At 37.9% G+C, this 21,479-nt stretch overlaps 1 protein-coding gene across 1 annotated transcript in view; it reads left to right on the top strand.

The window, feature by feature from the left end:
* scfd1 (sec1 family domain containing 1) overlaps positions 1-21,039 on the top strand; it is a 36,791-nt gene extending 15,752 nt beyond the window's left edge. Inside the window, exons 14-25 of the mRNA XM_026191977.2 lie at positions 2,334-2,415; positions 3,135-3,231; positions 3,434-3,504; positions 13,062-13,141; positions 13,335-13,397; positions 14,359-14,434; positions 16,706-16,759; positions 18,781-18,833; positions 18,939-18,972; positions 19,644-19,709; positions 20,682-20,750; positions 20,850-21,039. Coding sequence (XP_026047762.1) covers positions 2,334-2,415; positions 3,135-3,231; positions 3,434-3,504; positions 13,062-13,141; positions 13,335-13,397; positions 14,359-14,434; positions 16,706-16,759; positions 18,781-18,833; positions 18,939-18,972; positions 19,644-19,709; positions 20,682-20,750; positions 20,850-20,873 — 769 coding nt within the window. The 3' untranslated portion in view covers positions 20,874-21,039. The remainder of the gene's footprint in view (positions 1-2,333; positions 2,416-3,134; positions 3,232-3,433; positions 3,505-13,061; positions 13,142-13,334; positions 13,398-14,358; positions 14,435-16,705; positions 16,760-18,780; positions 18,834-18,938; positions 18,973-19,643; positions 19,710-20,681; positions 20,751-20,849) is intronic.
* Positions 21,040-21,479: the final 440 nt, after the last annotated feature.

Here is a 21,479-nt window from a genome sequence, read left to right as displayed (position 1 = left end):
TTTAAATACAGTGGGGCAAAAAAGTATTTAGTCAGCCACCGATTGTGCAAGTTCCCCCACTTAAAATGATGACAGAGGTCAGTAATTTGCACCAGAGGTACACTTCAACTGTGAGAGACAGAATGTGAAAAAAAAATCCATGAATCCACATGGTAGGATTTGTAAAGAATTTATTCGTAAATCAGGGTGGAAAATAAGTATTTGGTCAATAACAAAAATACAACTCAATACTTTGCAACATAACCTTTGTTGGCAATAACAGAGGTCAAACATTTACTATAGGTCTTTACCAGGTTTGCACACACAGTAGCTGGTATTTTGGCCCATTCCTCCATGCAGATCTTCTCGAGAGCAGTGATGTTTTGGGGCTGTCACCGAGCAACACGGACTTTCAACTCCCGCCACAGATTTTCTATGGGGTTGAGGTCTGGAGACTGGCTAGGCCACTCCAGGACTTTCAAATGCTTCTTACGGAGCCACTCCTTTGTTGCCCGGGCGGTGTGTTTTGGATCATTGTCATGTTGGAAGACCCAGCCTCGTTTCATCTTCAAAGTTCTCACTGATGGAAGGAGGTTTTGGCTCAAAATCTCACGATACATGGCCCCATTCATTCTGTCCTTAACACGGATCAGTCGTCCTGTCCCCTTGGCAGAAAAACAGCTCCATAGCATGATGTTTCCACCCCCATGCTTCACAGTAGGTATGGTGTTCTTGGGATGCAACTCAGTATTCTTCTTCCTCCAAACACGACGAGTTGAGTTTATACCAAAAAGTTCTACTTTGGTTTCATCTGACCACATGACATTCTCCCAATCCTCTGCTGTATCATCCATGTGCTCTCTGGCAAACTTCAGACGGGCCTGGACATGCACTGGCTTCAGCAGCGGAACACGTCTGGCACTGCGGGATTTGATTCCCTGCCGTTGTAGTGTGTTACTGATGGTGACCTTTGTTACTTTGGTCCCAGCTCTCTGCAGGTCATTCACCAGGTCCCCCCGTGTGGTTCTGGGATCTTTGCTCACCGTTCTCATGATCATTTCGACCCCACGGGATGAGATCTTGCGTGGAGCCCCAGATCGAGGGAGATTATCAGTGGTCTTGTATGTCTTCCATTTTCTGATGATTGCTCCCACAGTTGATTTTTTCACACCAAGCTGCTTGCCTATTGTAGATTCACTCTTCCCAGTCTGGTACAGGTCTACAATACTTTTCCTGGTGTCCTTCGAAAGCTCTTTGGTCTTGGCCATGGCGGAGTTTGGAGTCTGACTGTTTGAGGCTGTGGACAGGTGTCTTTTATACAGATGATGAGTTCAAACAGGTGCCATTCATACAGGTAACGAGTGGGGGACAGAAAAGCTTCTTACAGAAGACGTTACAGGTCTGTGAGAGCCAGAGATTTTCCTTGTTTGTGGTGACCAAATACTTATTTTCCACCCTAATTTACGAATAAATTCTTTACAAATCCTACCATGTGGATTCATGGATTTTTTTTTTCACATTCTGTCTCTCACAGTTGAAGTGTACCTCTGGTGCAAATTACTGACCTCTGTCATCATTTTAAGTGGGGGAACTTGCACAATCGGTGGCTGACTAAATACTTTTTTGCCCCACTGTATATACACAATGTATGCAAAACGACTCTCCCTCTGAACTGCATCAAAACAAGCATAGGTCATTTTAAAATCAGCCCTTTCAAATATAAACCTTACATGAATGACGTTCCTCATCATAAAAACGAAACAAAAAATATTTGTATTTACAATGGTTCTTTGGGTTTAAGGTGTCCCAGTGTTTTATTGCTCAGACAGACAGGCTGATATTTTATGGCCTAAAAAAAAAATCATCGTCATACTGGCTCCATAGTTCTGAGTGGAAGAAAAGTTTACACCACAGTGCAGGTTGTCCCTGAGTCATGCACTCAGTGAATGAGGTGAAATTATGGTTAAATGGTTCAAAAGTGAACACAGAGCTTTTTATTTAACCCCTTTCACTGAATGTCTTTGGTTTTGCGTCAGTCTGTTTCTCAACAACAAAGAAATTATTTCCATGAACTTAAGAGGACAGATGAGTACTGATGCAGGGAACATCTGATTTAAGTTTTGGTTTGTGAGATTTCCATAAAATAAAGCTGTGTGTGTGTGCGTGTGCGTGTGCGTGTGCGTGTGTGTGTGTGTGTGTGTGTGTGTGTGTCAGTCACACTGTCTAAAACAGCCTTGTAGTTGCAAATTCTTTACAGACTTGGGTACAATAAGAGTTTTGACCATATGATAGGTAATAAAATGCAGACTGAGTTTTATTTGTCTTGTTTTTGACATTTTTTGTACCTTCTGCAGCTCTCTGCCAGAGCTGTTGGAAAAGAAAAGACTGATTGATCTGCACACCAATGTTGCCACAGCAGTGCTTGACCACATCAAGGTATACAGTAGTTTCCAGAAACTGAGATTCAATTTAAGTGCCACACACCCAAAGACTATGTACTATAAAATGAGTTTATAAAACTCTAATATTACATTGGACTTGAAGGTTGACAGTTCAGTTGAGTTGAAAAACTGATTGCTTGGCTTGTTTAAACAAATGAGAGCACTGTTGTCACCAGATGACAGATTGCAGACGTGGCTGGGTCAATTACTGGAGCTAACCAATCACTAGCAAGTTAGTTACTAGCAAGAATATAATGAAGCAAGGAAAAATGTTCTTTTAGATAATATTTAAAAACAAAGGGCTCTAGAAATTTGAGAACCTCTGCTGGATCATATAGGAATGGTGAATAGTCAGAAGGTGGAGTATTTGTGTTTCTTGTTATCTTGAACATAACCTATTCTCCATTAAAAGTCAAACATAAAGCACAGTGACATCATACCTTTGCTAAAAGTCATCCACCCTTTGTAATACGGGTTGCTTGTTAGGTGGACCCAGTATCACTGAAGTTTCTCCTCAAATTACAGTTACTTCACTGTACAGGCTAGGCCTGCTAGCATTGGAAACATGTTACCATTACAAAACAGTGCACTAATATGTATAAAGATAAGAAGTGTTTACTGGATGGTTTACAGCAGTACCAGTGCACTGAAAATACAATACAGAGTGTGAATATAGTGTTTGTTGTACTGATTTTATGCTCTTTGTGTCCTCAGAGTCGGAAATTGGATGTTTACTTTGAATTTGAAGAGAAACTGATGAGCAAGTCAACTTTAGACAAATCCCTTTTGGACATCATCAGTGACCCAGATGGTACACACACAAACACACACACATAAACACACTCACATGCAGGTACTTAATTATCATATACCATACTGGGATAAGTGCAAAATCTGTAACTGCAGGGTTATTTTAAATGTTGTTTTAATTGTATTTGTTTATATTCAGCAAGCATGTATTACAGAGACAGAATAAACTGAATAAGCTGTGTGTAAATGTGTGTGTTTGTCAGCTGGCACTCCAGAAGACAAAATGAGACTTTTCCTCATCTACTACATCACTGCACAGCAGGCTCCTTCAGAGGTAACACACCCACCGACACTAATTCATAAAATGTCAGGGTAAACACTTTAGTAGTATTAAAAGGTTGGGAAGGGGGGGGGGGGGGGGGGGTGTAAAACGTGCTGCTGTAAAGGTCAGAAAACCAAGTTATTTAAAGTAGATTAGACCTGAGTGTTGTGTGGCCTGTGGGCCACGTCTGGCCTATTTGTTCTTGCCTGAATGAGGTTAGCGGAAAATTAGGCTTCAGGTGTAACGTCATGCAGCTTGTCCCATTTCAGTGTGTGTTCTTTCATTTTAAAGGTGACTGGTATTTCTTTTTGTTTTTATTTGCATACGTACTTGTGTGCAAGTGAAGCAGCTTTGTTATAAATGTGTTATAACGTCAATTAGATGATATGAATTTGATAGGACTGAAAGATGAATATAGAGTCATTAACATACATAGAAGCCCAAATATTTATTTACTGAAGGAAGAGGTAAAGCCACATGCATAAACTGTGGCGAGCAGACTTCTGTAAGGATTACAATTTCAATTGCCATTACAAGACTGAACACGGAGAGAATTACAAGAACTTGATTGATGCAGAGTGGGAACAGACAGATGTATTCTCATTTCTGGAAATCGTTTGAGTGGTTTAAGTGAGGATCGTTTATTCAGGACACCGCGCACAACAGCGACACACTCGCCACGTAATCACCTCCTTTATTCTCACAAGTATGTCAGTAGGCCTCCCAAGGACTTTGTGCTCAGGGGTTAGAAGTTTAAAGACTGTTTGTCTGAAACAACTTTATCTGACATTTGTGCTCTGACATGAACCTCCAGTCAGGCAATAACTAGAAAACAGCTGCAGTTCATGTTTGAAAGCAGCTTAAATGTTGTGAGGTAGAAAATCAAGTGTCATCAAACACCAACTTTTCTCATACGTATTTTGAACATCTTAAAGGTGAAAAATGATTTAGAAAAGCTCCTTCCATATTTATTGTAGGAACATTCAGTGAATTGGCAAATGTGTTTTTGTTTTTTGCCAGCACACCAAGTCTAACTAATAGTGTCAATGAGAAAAACGGCCTCTGGTTTCCAGAGTCTAAATATTTTCCAATGTCTAAAACGTTTTTCTCTCCAGCCCTACTCTGGTCTATTTTTTTATTCACCAAAAACCATCCAAACTTTTACCAGAACAGAAATCCAAACTTCTATTCTGGTAAATGTCAACAGACCATTTTGAAGGTTCCAAAGTCATGATCAACATGAAGTCCCCAAATCTTTCCTGCAAAACATCTCAATTATTCTTGTAGTGGTTTATTAAGATAACCGAGTTGGCAACAGGAACATAAACATCTCAGCAGGGATGAGCCTACAGCAACAGAAGAACACACTCAGGGTTGGCTATTCATCCATCTGTTTGGTGTGGAAAAAGTGCTCGCTTTACAGAAGCGTTAACCTTAACTTTCCTGATGCAGCTGTAGAAGAGAATTCAGTTCAGATGCAAATGCTTAATGCTTGACTAGATCAGGATCATTCAAATCAGTTTTATTTATATAGAGCCAAATCACAACAACAGTTGCCTGCAGGCACTTTATATTTTAAGGTAAAGAGCCTAAAACAATACAAAGAAAACAAAGAAAACACTGGATACACTTTGGCGACAGTATGGTATGATTGCCTTTATTTAAGATTTCGTTAAGATCATTGATGATGATAATAATAATAATAATAAAAAGATTTATAAAGAAGATTTATTTAAATATATTTATTGACACAATTTATACGCTATCAGTCAAAGGTTTGGACACACCTTCCCATTTCATTTTCCTTTACTTTTACAGTGTAGATTCTCACGGAAGGCATCAAAAATATGAACGAACACATGCGGAATTATGTAGTAAACAAAAAAGTGTGGAATAACTCAAAACAGGTTTTATATTTTAGATTCTTCAAAATAGCCATCCTTTGCTTTGCACACTCTTGGCATTCTCTCGATGAGCTTCATGAGGTAGTCACCTGAAATGGTTTTCCAAAAGTCTTGAAGGATTTTCCAGAGATGCTGAGCATCTTATTCTGCGGTCCATCTCATCCCAAACCATCTCCATTGGGTTTAGGTCAGGTGACTGTGGAGGCCAGGCCAACTGTTGCAGCGCTCATCACTCTCCTTCTTGGTCAAATAGCCTTTACAAAGCCTGGCGGTGTGTTTGCTGTCATTGTCCTGTTGAAAAATAAATGATGTTCCAACTAAACACAAACCGGTTCGGATGGCAAGATGCTGCAGGATGCTGTGGTAGCCATGCTGGTTCAGTGTGCCTTCAATTTTGAACTATTTCAGCATATTTCAAACATGAACACACATTAACTGAGCATATATAGAAATATGTTTATATCTAGCTTGTGATTTATACCATTGTTACCAACAGTAAGCAGGTAATGAGCAGAATATTTAACAGGCATAATGTGCTGTATTGTTGCTGCTGCAGAGACACAAAAGGCTGGAGTAAACTCAAAAAGAGTATTTAATGCTAAAAGTCCAAAATATGCAGAAATAAACTGAGCAAGGAAATCAAAAATTGTTTGAGTTAATTTGAGAAATATTTTCAGTCTTCAACACAGTTTTAAGTGAAGAAATTCTCTTTCTTACTAGATTTACAGTTGGCTTTTGGAGCCTTCATACCATTGTTACAGATCCTTTCCTATTGTGTGCCTCTCTCTTATTTTGTATATATTCTTCCTGTTTCTTTGTTTTTTTCAGGCATATTTAGTGTAGAGCACCTAAAATTTTGTTCTACAGGGTGGGCCATTTATATGGATACACCATAATAAAATGGGAATGGTTGGTGATGTTAAAGTCCTGTTTGTGGCACGTTAGTATATGTGAGGGGGCAAACTCCTCAAGATGGGTGGTGACCATGGTGGCCATTTAGAAGTCGGCCATCTTGGATACAACTTTTGTTTTTTCAATAGGAAGAGGGCCATGTGACACATCAAACTTATTGGTAATGTCACAAGAAAAACAATGGTGTGCTTGGTTTCAACGTAACTTTATTCTTTCATGAGTTATTTACAAATTTCTGACCACTTATAAAATGTGTTCATTGTGTTGGATTGTCAATGCAACCCTCTTCTCCCACTCTTCACACTCTGATAGCAACGCCACAGGAGAAATGCCAGCACAGGCATCCAGTATCCGTAGTTTCAGGTACTGCACATCTCATATCTTCACACCATAGACAATTGCCTTCAGATGACCCCAAAGATAAAAGTCTAAGGGGGTCAGATCGGGAGACCTTGGGGGCCATTCAACTGGCCCACGATGACCAATCCACTTTCCAGGAAACTGTTCATCTAGGAATGCTCGGACCTGGCACCCATAATGTGGTGGTGCACCATCTTGCTGGAAAAACTCAGGGAACGTGCCAGCTTCAGTGCATAAAGAGGGAAACACATCATCATGTAGCAATTTCAAATATCCAGTGGCCTTGAGGTTTCCATTGATGAAGAATGGACCCACTATCGTTGTACCCCATATACCACACCAAACCATCACTTTTGTTGGTCCAACAGTCTTGGAGGGATCCATCCAATGTGGGTTAGTGTCAGACCAATAGTGGTGGTTTTGTTTGTTAACTTCACCATTCACATAAAAGTTTGCCTCATCACTGAACAAAATCTTCTGCGTGAACTGAGGGTCCTGTTCCAATTTTTGTTTTGCCCATTCTGCAAATTCTGTGCGCCGATCTGGGTCATCCTCGTTGAGATGCTGCAGTAGCTGGAGTTTGTAAGGGTGCCGTTTGTGAGTAGCTAATATCCGCCGAAGGGATGTTCGACTAATGCCACTCTCCAGTGACATGCGGCGAGTGCTACGCTGTGGGCTCTTGCTGAATGAAGCTAATTACAAGTGTTTCTTCATTAGTGACAGTTTTCTTCGTCCACATTTTGGCAAATCAAACACTGAACCAGTTTCATGAAACTTAGCAAGCAGGTTGCTGACTGTAGCATGGGAGATGGGTGGTCTCGTAGGGTGTCTTGCATTGAAATCTGCTGCAATGACCCAGTTACTGCGTTCACCAGATATCAACACAATTTCAATCCGCTCCTCACGTGTTAACTTCTTCAACATGTCAATGGCTGTGAACAAAGAGAAACTTGTAAATAACTCATGAAAGAATAAAGTTACGTTGAAACCAAGCACACCATTGTTTTTCTTGTGACATTACCAATAAGTTTGATGTGTCACATGGCCCTCTTCCTATTGAAAAAAACAAAAGTTGTATCCAAGATGGCCGACTTCTAAATGGCCACCATTGTCACCACCCATCTTGAGGCCTTTGCCCCCTCACATAAACTAACGTACTATTACGGTGCATCCATATAAATGGCCCACCCTGTACATGTGCAATAACAATAATGGGCTATTCTAAACTATCTACTAGATTTTACATAAAATTAAAGTCAAGATTAGTCAAAATTCCAGCAAATTCAGTGCTAGCACAAATCAGCTTATACTTTTCTACACATCCAAATCTCATACATGATCCTTCTTTTAAATTGTTTTGGTTTCCCTCTAATTGCTAGACATTCCAGATTTGTCTTGAATGCTGTTTCTTGATTTGTCACTGTCTGATCTGTACTTGTCAGAGGCAGAGATATTGTTTTTGCTACTCTCACTACATCTGGCTGTCCATATGCACTTGGAAGAGCAGGGAGGTCTCAGAACAGAGTGGCAGCCTTAATTGTAAACGCATATTTCTGCAAAGGAAATTGGGAATTTTAAAAATATCTTCTCATAAACACGTAATGAACTGCAAGAAGTGCCACTATGAGATAAATGGTGAACGATACCAACTGTACTTTACTGATACTGTAGGAGAACCCCTAAATAAAATCGAGATGGAAATAAGAATCTTTTCTGGCTCCTTAAAATTTGCCTAGATGTTTACGTTTTTGCCCTTTTGGGAATACAATGTTGATGAGGCTGTGAAATTTGCACTTCGGAAAAAGAAAGACAAGAATATCAAAAGCCGGTATAGTAGCTTATTTCTCTGTGATGGTTTCCACTATTTGACTTCAGCTCTTAATACCTTTCTCTGAGAGAGATGTGTTAATAGAATGCAGCATATACAAATAACATGACATTACAAAGTATTTTTAACACGTGAGATCATAACGAAATTTTCATGTTTGTTCATAAGGAAATGTAGTGTGGTACTGCCACTGCAAAAATCCAATGAATGTTCTGTAATGGGTAACTGTTTCGCAAAGAAGCGAGTCAACTGTCTTGACTTTTTGCCAGTGTACAAGCCAAAATAATATTCTGTTATGGGTTGTACACATTATGGCTATTCTATTCTATTCTATTCAAAGCTAGCAAATACTAAAAAAAATTATAAGACTACTCATTATGCAAAAAGGCACTTTTAAAAATGGTAGGCGTTATTTTATAGGATCACAATTATGATTGAACAAGAGATTAACTAGATTTATTCTCTCAGTTAAACACTCTATTATAAGTTCACTGATTAAATAAAACTCCTTCCGTAGTGATCTCACTGTCTCTTCCATGTTTTGAAGTAGAAGCTAACCCGGCCAAGTCTCAGCATCTTGTTTCAGACTTCTGAACCAAACAGAATTTAATTTGTCATCTTAGATGACAGTGCTCTAGATCATCGCTCAAAAAAATGGCACAGAGGAGACTTGCAACACCAGCTGTGGTTTGGCAAATAATAGAAATGGTTTGTGCAGATGGCTTGAAGTAGGTTGCGCTCTTGTGTTCTCAGAACCAAAGGATATTGATCGATAGCCACATTTTGGATGTGCTGTATGAGAAACATCTTTTTGGCTGTACCGTATTTATCATTTCATTATGAGCCACTGACAAATGGCTGAACCAAAGTTTCTCTCAGAAAAAAACTGACTTGGTTAGATTAGAAGACACCAAGAGCTACCTGTCAATTGAAGCGTCCCATTGCCCCTAACTTTAAGCCTAGCCAAAAATCAATTTTAAGATAGGAATATTTGGAGAGCCAGCCTCAAGTGGCATCAAGAGTAAGTTCAGTTATGTTTTGTTTTGTTTTTCTCTTCACTGTTTGTTCTCATCCACACCTATTTTCCCTCCACTGGATTCTTGAAGAATGGATCTTTGATTCACATCTTGTCCGTCACAACCATTTCCAGATGACAGAAATGTTTTTTTCTTTTTCTTACAACCCTTGGATGTTGTTTTATGAAAGCATCCCATTTTCCGCAATGCCTGATAAGTTTAAAGTACACTGGGGGAGGTCACATTACTGATTTGGCTTTCTTGATGCATGCTTAATCATCCAGGTAAGTAAATCCCAAAAGCTTGATTCTGTTCATCTGGACGTAGCGTTTTCAGTGGGAGAACTCATCCAAGTGACTTTTTCACTCTCAGCTGAATGCAGGTATCCCCAGCCTTATAAACAGTACCTTTGCACAATGACTGAAAGTAGCCCATTGATTCAGCTATGAAGAGTATAAAGCAAAACTCTTGAGCAACCCTTCATTTCTTTGTATTTTGCTTTAAAGTCGATATTTGAGAAGAAACCTTTATTCTTTACACAGTCAGAATTCTCTCAGGCAGTCTTTTTTTGTCATTTGTGTAGTAACGTTGGGCAATATGTAAACATTTCCAACTGACCATTCCACCTGATGAAAGGGTGGCAATTAATGAGGCTGTTGACGACGCTAAATGTGACCGTCAGGTCTCAGTTCTTAAAGACATGACTTTCAGATACTGTTCGTCTGCTCTAGATAGTTTTTTAGGCCTGGCACTTGTATTTCTTAAGGACACACTGCACACCATGCTGAGCTATGGTATAGTTTATTGGGATTCAAACTTTTTAGTGTAAAAATACTGTATATTGTCTCTCAAACTGTGTTATTCTTGGCATTTTTAGTAGTTTGGACCAGTATAATTCTTATTGTTGAGATGATATGTACCAGTATGTTGTGGATAATGCAGTATAGTATAATTCTAAGACATTCCCATTTCAAGGAGTGATTGGTCAGGTTTGTGAAGGAGACCATGTCTGGAGTTGTCTGTTGAATCGTCTTTTTCGGCGAAAAGTTTCCCAAATGTGAACAACAGAAAGGAGACTGTTTGATGGTTGTTTAAGATCTCCACTTTGAGCTCTGTGATTCTCAGAGTGTCATCCTCCATTTCCTCTGCTGTGAGATGGTGTGACTGCTCGCCCCTCTGCCAAAATGTGAGCCTCACTCTTGCTTTCATCTTTCATCCAGCTGAGAGATGTTCCCCATTGGGAGTACCCTCTCAGCCCCCTCTCCTCCACCCCCTCTTTCACTGTTTCCCCTCTTCCTTCCTGTCATCTCCGGTCATCCCTCTCCCTCTGTGACCAACTCTTGGCCTTCTGTCCATGTCTTTTTGTCTCTTGCTCTCTTTCCTCTACCTCCTGTTTTATATCTCACAGACCTCGCTCTCACCCTTTTCCTTACTCTCTTCTATTTGCTTTAAGGTTTCTGCGACTGCTGCTGGATTTTCATTAGTGTGGATTAGATAAATATCAGATAGCTACAAAAACAATCAGGCACACTTTTGTGCGCCCTCTAACATGGTTTGGCACTTTAATAATGCCTGGGTGGCTTCCACGAGCTGCTCATCAGAGTAAGCTATGTGTGGACGATCCACACTGCATCATATTCTTTCACACTGAAGTAAACTGAACTATATACACTAATGTCTTACTTTACTTGGCAGGACTCTGAACAGCTAAATTCTGTGTTATGATTAATGCATAATGAAATATTTGACATGGGGTGGCTTAAGTGATGTTTCATTTATTTTTGTTTCAGTCAAGAGTGCAGGCTAAATAAATCCCACATGTACATCAGTGATAACTGACAATAACTAAGACTTTTTTCAGACAAAAACACATCACAGAGCACTCCTCTTCCATTAACCTACTCTGCTCTATTGTGAATGGCACCAGCTTATCCAAAATTAAATTGGTGCACAAAATTCAATCATTCCTATTATGATATGCCTTGGCTGACAAACTCATTTTAGTTCATGGGCCACATACATTGCAATTTGATCTTGAATGGATTGGACTGTTGGATAACCTAAGAAAACACCTTTTGTATTTAATGAATGAAACAGGTGGTGGACCTTTTGAGAAGTCCTAAGAAAAATATTTATTTCAGTTAAAGTTTTTTATACATTCACACTCATAAGTCAAAGAAACTTGTTCATACAGTTCTAGAAGAAGGCTTACGATAATGACCAGTTGGTCACTTAAAGTGAAAAGTATTGGTTTCTGGTGCAAAATAAAGTAAAAGTCAAAAGATTATGCCTCGTTCCTCTGTCATTTTTATAGTGTAAAACAAACTCCAGTGGGTTGGATTGCCACAGTTCAGCAAACCTATGTTTGACACTGCTGGTGTAATATTCTGCCACGGTACAGTAAGATTTACTAAGTGTGTGAAAATTAGCTTGATGTTGCAATCACAAATATGTGCTGAAAGTAAATTTGGGGGTCAAAAATGAGCAGACCTGATAAGGGAGTTAGTAACATTATATACATAATACAGTGTAAGAGCAATCTTTAATATATTGAGAATCAATGTTTTTCGTATATTTGCAAACTTTTCTGCTAGAAATTGTTTGGGACTGTGTGCGGTAGAATAGTTGAGATAGCTGTTCATTCAATAAATCTGACAGGTCAGGTGGAACATAGGGTTTATGCACACAAACCTGAAATCCTTGTATACAGTATTGCCTTGTATTGCATATAATAGCACTGTGTGCACACTGCTGAGAGATAAGACGCAGAGATTTTTGTATAGAAATGGGACTAAAAATCTAAAACACTACAAACCAGTCATTCGCTGCAAAAAGTGTCTTGACTTTCTTGTTCATGTAAGTTCTCTCTTTCATGAATATAAGTGTTGCTGTAGACCAAATATATTTGGTGCTCAACTCTAAACATTCAGGGTGATGACTCAATGAAGAGTTACAAGACACAGCCAAGTTTTGGAACGCGATCTACAGCTTTGATCATTTTGTCAGTGTCAGTTACACACTTGTTTTGACAGCATCTCCCTCTCAATTCTAAATAAATAAACACTCCCAACAGCACCTATCACAATCACATCAAGTGCAAATAAGATGTACGTTTTGCAATATTCAAAACAATTTGTGTTAATTTGTGTGCTGCAAACTTATGTGCTTCAAATCATAATTATATTATTTCCTTAAATGTTCTCCTCCCAGAACTTTTGCCAGTACCTTTTAGTCGCAAAGCTGACACTGCACCTATTTCAAAATACTCACAGTGTCTGTTTAGCTTTTTATTGAATATAAACAGTCACTCTTTATTCAATGATGTAAGAACATCTTGATTACATGTTGGTGGCACTATTAGGAAACATCTCTTATGCTGAGGAAGGTTTGTGCGATTGATTTTTTTCCCCCCATTATTTAACCTTTTATTATTTTATTATTATTTTCTGTTATTATTATTGTTGTTGTTATTTTCCACCTATTTTCTAGCCTTGGGCGTCTTTATGTGTTAACATTAGATGACTGTGGGATTTTGTTTTTGTGTTTCAGTCTGATTTGGAGCAGTATAAGAAGGCTTTGTTGGATGCAGTCTGTGACCTTTCACCTCTAAACTACATTAAACAATGGAAGTAAGTTGTGTTTTTTCCCAGCAGCATCATTTAACTCCACATATTTTGACCCTCCAATGGTCAACAGATTTTGTAATAAATGCTGAACTCAAAATTTCCATCAAGGCTTTATCTAAAAATCATTTAATTTACACGGTATTGACTAATTCGTCAGTATGCTTAAGTCTTTCTGGTTTCTTCTCATGCTTTCAAGGGCCTTTACCAAAATGGCTGCCACACCAGCCAATTATGGCAACAGTGGAGTCAAACCTATGGGGTAAGTAAATAATATTATTAGTTTGTACCTTTTTAACATAGTTTTAGAATTATGAACTAATAAGTGAGATGACAAGTCTAAAATGATGTTATATGACAATTTAAACATTCTTTTCATTGAGTAATCAGCAGTGAATTAAACAGCTGGACCAGCTTTATGTATTAATTTTGTAAGGTTTTTCCACTGAGATTTAGCAGCTTTAGAAACTGTTTAGAAACAACATAACCACATATTACTGTGCCTTAATTGCCTCTCAATGGCTGTGAAATATAACTGGAGCCTACTATGATTACTCTCCTACTGTTATTGTTAGTCACATATTACACCCTATTTCCGTGTGTTATTGAAGTCTAATATGTCCAAATTTAAGCTCCAAAGGAATGGCTGCTGTGTGTGCTTCATTCATGTAGTGAGCTGTTCCTTTCCTGCCTCTGCCATTAGATACACTAGTGAAAAATGAGACAATAAAATAGTGGGTCATACCTTTTCACTCTGTGTATATACGTCTATATTCGTAGCCCTCTAAGAAAGTGGTTCTCTGTGTGTAGGCATACAACCAAGGTTGATGGTGATAGCAGGCACACTGGTACCATAGTGTGACAGCAGTTATGATTTTGCTATAGTAGAGGTAGAGTAGGGGGTGGATCCAGGTGGGACTAATTAGGTGCTTGGCTGTGTAATTGTGATATCACAGTGTAACACAAATCCTGAAAGTTTGTTTTCCTGAGTGTAGGCTGTGTCATGTTTTTTATTACTCTATTTTTGTAAACTGACTTTTTGAATCAAAAAGTCAGGGACATCCCACTCTCTCCTTTACTTTAGAGTTTCTTAGACTACCAGCCTAACCCTGTCCTCCTGCCCTCCGCCTCTTGCTTTCCTCCATCCTGTCTCTCCTCCCGTCCTGGCTTTTCTTCATCTATTTCTCCTTACCACCCCCACCCCCCCAACTCCATCCCCACAGACTGTTCTCCAGAGTGATGAATACTGGCTCCCAGTTTGTCATGGAGGGTGTGAAAAACCTGGTGCTCAAACAGCATGTGAGTAAAACTCCTTCTGTTACCATTTCAATTCCAGAAAACCAGCTGAAACAATGAACTACTCTTACCAAAATCAACACAAGAAAAGTAATTAAGAACTTGTCTAAAGTCCAGTTCATCAACCTGAACAGTACCCAGTCTTATCTGACCAAAGATGCCTTACAGCCTTCAAATTAAAGTGATAAAACTACATTTAAAGCCTGCCACACAACTGCTGCATATTTACATCATCAGAGCTACACATATTTATTATAATGTGCTGTATTTATGGAAACTTTGAAAGCTGTTTTACATCACTCATGCTCATACATGTGACACGTGTCAGAGTTTTTGAGGACCTTTTAGCACCTCAGAAATGGCATTTGTTTGTAAGAAGAAAAAGAAGAATCATTTTAGTTTAAAAATAGTCCCAAATGTCACAGAGATCACATTTTTTCTCATTTATATGAAGATTATCTGAAGATTTTTTTTATTTAATTGTAGTTAATAAAGTGCTAGGTTGGAGGGACAGGGCTGTAATCAACAGCACTTTTCCTTCTTTTTCTGTTTTTTTCCTTTTCTCACATTTTTGTTCATGTTTGTCCATGTAACACTTGGGAAACTTCCTTGGCATATGTTTTCACCTGAAAACGAGATCATTTTCTTTTTTTTAAATTATATTTTTATTTAAGAAAAAAAAAGGACTTGTTACAATAAAGTGCATTGACTTTATTTAGTCAAAAAAAGAAGAAAAAACCTTTTTCTTAGTCCTTTTGTTTTACATTCTGATAGCAAAAAAATAAAATTAACTCGTTGGCTTGACAGTGTGTTACATAATGCAGCATGTTTAACTTATTTACAAAGACTACATTAGGTACATATTATGAAGTTGAGGGTCAACCTGACATTGTACGATACATGGGAGATACACCAATTCAGGGCTGGTCTTACCTAAATTTAGGGCGGATGGGGGACACAAAGCTAATCCATTTATTCCATATTTTGTAGAATTTGTCTTTTAGAATTTTTAAAAAGAATGTCAATTTTTCCATTTTAAATATTTAGAAAATCACATTAAACCACTCCTCAAGTGTTGGCGGATTGGATTTAACCACTTTCTGGTTATTGATTTTTTGCTGGCCGCTAATAGCGCTTGTAAGAGTTTTGTGTCCCCTCCCCGGACCGAGCCAGCAACCAAGCCCAAGTACAAATTTACAAAATTGATGTCAAATTTTATCTTAAAAACCTCACACAAAGTTTTATGAATTCCCAGCCAGTAATTTTTTAAGTTAGGGCAGTCCCAAAAGATATGATAATGATGTGGCTCTTCTGATCCACATCTTCTCCAGCATTCCCATTTTTATATTTAGATATATATATATTTATATATACGAGATAATTCTGAACTGCATCTGCACATTGCATTTAACAGCCTTTGCACAAAAGCACCATTCTCTGTCTGCTTGCATCTGGCAGAATATTAAATCAAGTGCACACAATGTGACGACGTTCTCATTCCTAGACAACAGGAATATGGATGAGCACGATGACGATGACAGGGTGTTTCAGACTAAAACTGGCACAGACAAGAAAGTCATTTATAATCATCACACACACACACACGTACACACTGGGAGGGTGGCGTCTGTTTTCTTCATACTGAAATTGGACCCGCTGAAGTCACCTGTTCTGCTTTGCTGCCAGAACATTATTAACAGTGAGAGTAGATTTGAATGCATCTTTTGATGCTCTGTTAGGGAAGATATTTGAAGTTATTCTTGTTTTTTGTTTTTTTTTCTTCACTTGCAACTCCAGTTTTCCAAAATAGCTACTTACCAAATATCTAAAAAGAAAAAAAGTCCAACCTAAACACAAACTCATGATTCTTATGAAATATCATAAAAAGTAAATGAATTTATTGTAAGAGATTCATTATTCTTTGTTATGTTTAACCTCCTAAGACCCGAACTCTTCCACAACGTGCGTTTTTCATTTCTCTCTGATATTTGGGCTGATTGGGGCCCGATGAATGTAAAAACAAAGAATTAGCAGATTTTTTTTCTTTTACCTTATTTTTTTTTTTTTTTTTAAGAAAAATAAGAGCCACATATGAGGATATTCGTTTAAAATTTTGATAGAACAGTAGCAGTATAATGTCCTCGTAAGTGGATATCAGGCCCATGTAGAGCAAAATTGAATATTTTAGTCTAAATAACCCAAAATGTGATGTTCACATATGTGGACGCCAGGTCCTAGGAGGTTAAAAGTTGTTTCTTTTTCTTTTTTTTCCAGAACCTTCCGGTAACCCGTATCCTGGACAACCTGATGGAGATGAAGTCTCATCCTGTGAGTTTTGTTTTTGTTCATGATTTAAAAAACATATTTCCAATATTAGTTAAAAATATAGGAAGTGTTGTGAAAAGCGGGAAAAGCCCAAGCCCTTTTATAGAAACACTTAATACGAGTATTAAGAGGGGGGGGATTCTAGTCCCACTGATGTGTCTCTGGTGTCCACTTCTGCGGTACAGATTGGGAAAAGTTTTCCAAAAAGCCACATTTTTACGTGAATCATTTTAAGTTGTTTTCTCTTGATGTGAAAGAAAAGTTACTCAAATGGAACTTTAATATACAATATAAGTGTAAAGTTGACCGACAGAAAGACACATGATATAAAAGCAGCTTACCATGTACGTATAGTGTGAATACAAAACTGCAGAGTACTCTATATTACATGTAGAACTTCTCTGCTAAAGAAAATATGAAAGGTTCCTCTGAAAGACCTACATATCTGTAGGCCTCAACATAACTTAATTGGTGAGAGGAAACTCAGAAGAAAGACACGTTTTTGTGTCACTTCAGCTGTGATTGACAGCTCCAACACACATGCCACAAATTACATTAGCTTCATATTAACTGCTGTGGTCCATGTGTGAGAGGAAGGAAAGTACATATTCTATTACTCACGTTTGAACCCACGTGAACTAGCAAACACACTTTATCACATTGAACTGAAAGTGCAGTTTCTGACTCTCAGCCCATGTATTCATTTTGACCATGCGCACAAATATGCATGCAAAGCAAAACCTGAATCTAACGTGAACCCTAAAACAAACTCTGAACTTTCAAAAATTCCTTTTGAAGTTAAGTCCCAAATGTCTCTGCTCAAAGCTTAAACCGGTCCTTGTAGTGACAGACTTGCAAGTGAACACACACACACCCCCTGCAGGTTTCTCAGCGTCTGGAGTTACAGACTACCAACAAAGGTCCTGTTGTTGTGAATAAAAAGGGAAAGGGTGGAGCGGGGATGGAAGTCTGGGATGAAGATAAAAGAAACGGAGCACATTCTCCCTCTATCAGATTGTCCTCAGTGTAAAACTGTTGCATTTCGAGGTTATGTTTTAGTTAAAGTATAGCAAAATGGTGGAGAAGTTTATAGAGGTTATTACTCATTTTTTAGTTAGATAAAATATTAATATTAATACTAACATTAATCAGATAAAGCCACGTAATAAAACCATGTTGCTGTTCACAGTGGAGGTTTTTGTACGATTTTCTCTTGATGTGGACAAACTGAAAGCCTTTAAAGTCTCCAACGACTTTTAGAAAATCACAGTTCAACTTTGTTTTTCTGCGTTTGTGAGGTGCTCTGGCACAAGTTTTAATTTTGACCTCAAAAACTACTGGTGCCATTGTAGACACCGGCTCAAAGCAGTTAAGGAAATACTTTTTAAGTTTGAGCTAATAAATAGGTTGTGCTGTTTTTGAGTGTCTGCATAAGAACTGAGATTTCCTGTAATTAATTTAGGATGGAGTGGGAGACGTACAATTTGCAGAGCTTTGTGTCATTAAAATGAGGAAAATATGAAGATGATAAATCTGACTCGTCTTTGTTTTTCATGGTCTGCTTGGGCTTTTACATCACTGACAAAAACGATCCTTCTCCAGTACAAATACTACTTTGAACTAAACCTGTACCCACCTGCATCTAGGTCATGTGACAGTAAGCCAAAAGACACAGTGCTGTGTCATTCTGTCTGTGTTTAGTCCTTGGAGCTGAGAGACAACACAACCAGGTCAACCTGTGAAATAAATCTTTTGCCTTTGTCGTGCTTTCAATTTGGTTAACTCTGTTTTTGTTTGTTTGTTGTTGTTGTTGTTTTACATTTTGACACCAGCAGGTTTTTTGTTTTGTTTTTTAAGTTACAAATCGGAGGCTCTTCTTCATCTAATAATATCAGAAAAGCCAAACCAATCTACATATCCCTCTACCATCTACATTATTTAGGGTTTATTTTTGTGGCTGTTGAGTACAAGTGTGTCATGTGTAGTACGTCTGACTAAAAAAAATTTTCTATCTGATCCTTAAGGAAACAGATGATTATCGATACTTTGACCCAAAGATGCTGCGAGGCAGTGAAAGGTATGAAAACAAATCCAAAATCTCATCTGTAGCTTGGCAGAGCTCATCTTCTCGGTGGGTAAAATACACTCGAAGATGTCTCATCATCCTTTCCTTCTCTTTCAGCTCCATCCCCAGGAACAAGAACCCGTTTCAGGAGGTGAATTTGTGTATCTGGACCAAAGTTTGACTGATGAGATTCAGTTCAGGTTATTTCCAGGATAAACAAAAGTTGAAAGGAAACACAAGACAGACAGGAATTTCTGTTGCCGCACATGATTCTCTCATAACGCACAGTTAACTGTTTCTTAGCTGTGATGAAAGTTGCAGAGTTTCAAATCTGGAATTTTTTTATGAGATTGAATTTGATTTGGACTTTTATTAATCCCGTCACCACACAATCACATGTAAAACAACAGTTATGCGAGCAAGTCTGTGGTAGATCATAAAACAGTAACTGTGGGACTAGTAATTACATTACTATTATTATAGTAAGTAATTATAGATGTGAAAAAATAAGATACAATATCACAAAATTGATTTCTTGAACAAGTAAAAACATATCTGAAATTAAATGCATACATAAGTATAGTAATGAAGTAAATAATTACAAATCCTGAATATTGGAATAAAACTTGATTTCCTGCATACAATTAGAGGCGTCTACCTCTTTCAGTTCATAAAACTTTTGTCTTTGGCAGTGTTTATACTTGAAATTCATTCTGTAAAATCACTTCAGCAGCTTTTTTTAATCATTTGCAGTCTTTCTGTCCATCACCTTCAACATATCCTCTGATATAAGCTTGATTTTTTTACCTCCTGCTGTTTCAGGCCATCGTCTTCGTAGTGGGTGGAGGAAACTATATCGAGTACCAGAATCTGGTGGACTACACCAAGGTACGGTAGTACATTTCAAAGTTCTTTTCCATATTTTAGTCTGATGTCTCTTCAGATGAATACAATGTAGTTTCACATGGGATGGGTTAAATATCAAACTAAAACTCTTAAAGTTTAATGACACTAAAACAATTTAGGTCCTTCAGTGAAAACACTGTCACATTATATAAAATAGAAGTCGGGAAAATGTACTCAAAGTCAAAGTAAACTTTATTATCATTTCTGCTATATACAGTACAGTATATAGAGAGACGAGACGACGAGGCTGCAGTTCCAGTCAGTGCAAAAGAACAAAAATAAATATAGGAAGAGTAAGAATAAACATATATATATATATATATATATACTTTGAGACTGAGGTAAGGGGAGTAAATGTACACTTTGGAGTAAAAAAGGGTTAATAACAGTCTAAAATTTACAGTTGAGATTTAAAGGGACTTTGAAGTGGTTTAAAATGACCAACGAAGCAGCTTTACTGTTTACAGTGTGAAATAAAGTGACCAACATGAGCAAGTCATAACTGCGATACTAATATTCAAAGTTTGTTGGACCAAACTTACAACACATACTAACACTAACATAACAAAATGGCATGCAGACTCTTTATATCATTTTTGTTATTTGCAAAGTTCAGTGCTTTATTTTTACCAGTAAGTGAAAGCTTTGAATACCTCCTGATATAGGCAGCATTAACCTAGTGATTTTGATGGTAGGAGAGACCGTAGCTCCCACGGAAAAACCACGCAAGCACAGGGTGAATATACCTATTCCAAACAGAGGGGCCCTACTGTGCTTTGAACCCAAAAACCTCTATTCTTGTGAGGCAACATTACCACCGAACAACCAGCTAACACCAAAGGTGTTAAATACATGTAGATTGGTAAAAACAACAGTATTTGTGTGGAAGTGTTACTTTCTCCCTGCAATAATAGGTTCAGTAGCAAACGTCATTTTATTTTTCTGTATTTCCAGTCTAAGCAGGGGAAGAAGATTGTTTATGGCTGCAGTGAGCTCTTCAATGCGTCTCAGTTCATCAAACAGGTGAGGAACCACACAGCACCAGTGAGGGGATAAGCCAATAAGCCCATAGACGTTTCATTGTGTCTATTTAAAAACCTGTTGTGGTCTTCATTTTCACAGCTCTCCCAACTTGGCCAAAAGTGACACGGACACTGACAACATGTGAATCTCCCTCTCTCATTGCCGATATCTTTATTCCACTTTGTTTTATCTGCTCTGTTCTATTAATGGACTAAATATTTTCTGTCTTCACCGTAATTTCTGTTCCTCATACTAAGCGCTACTAATAAAGCTCAACAGTTCCAACTCACTGTCTCTGGAGTCACGCATTTCTTCATATTTTAGAGCATTAAACATTACTTCCTGCATACATAAACATAAAACTACAAAATCGTCTTTAGACAAGTGTGTCTTTAACTCATCTTTAAAGAACCTCCTGCTATGTGAATTTGGGCAACTACCTAAAAATTTCCTTTTTAGGTTTTGTGCATTAAAACCCCCACTAAGTTTCAATTGTAACTATCAGTAGCTAATACTTTAAGGTATTAGCTACTTTAAAGCTAAATATATGGAAAATTAGAAGTAGATACATTACTTTCAATTCCTCTTGCAATTAATGAAAATGAAATTGATTATGTTTAAATGCAGCATTTTAAACAAAATTCTTACATTTGGTTAATTTGTGGACAGAAGACCATAAAATATTTGTTTTATAACTCGTCACTAAGTGAAATGTAGATGTTTCCTTTA

Source organism: Astatotilapia calliptera, chromosome 19 (assembly GCF_964374335.1).
Source record: "Astatotilapia calliptera chromosome 19, fAstCal68.1, whole genome shotgun sequence".
In the NCBI taxonomy this organism is placed as follows: Eukaryota; Metazoa; Chordata; class Actinopteri; order Cichliformes; family Cichlidae; genus Astatotilapia; species Astatotilapia calliptera.
The sequence above is the reverse complement of the archived record's forward strand: the minus strand, read 5'-3'. Positions and strand labels throughout refer to the sequence as shown.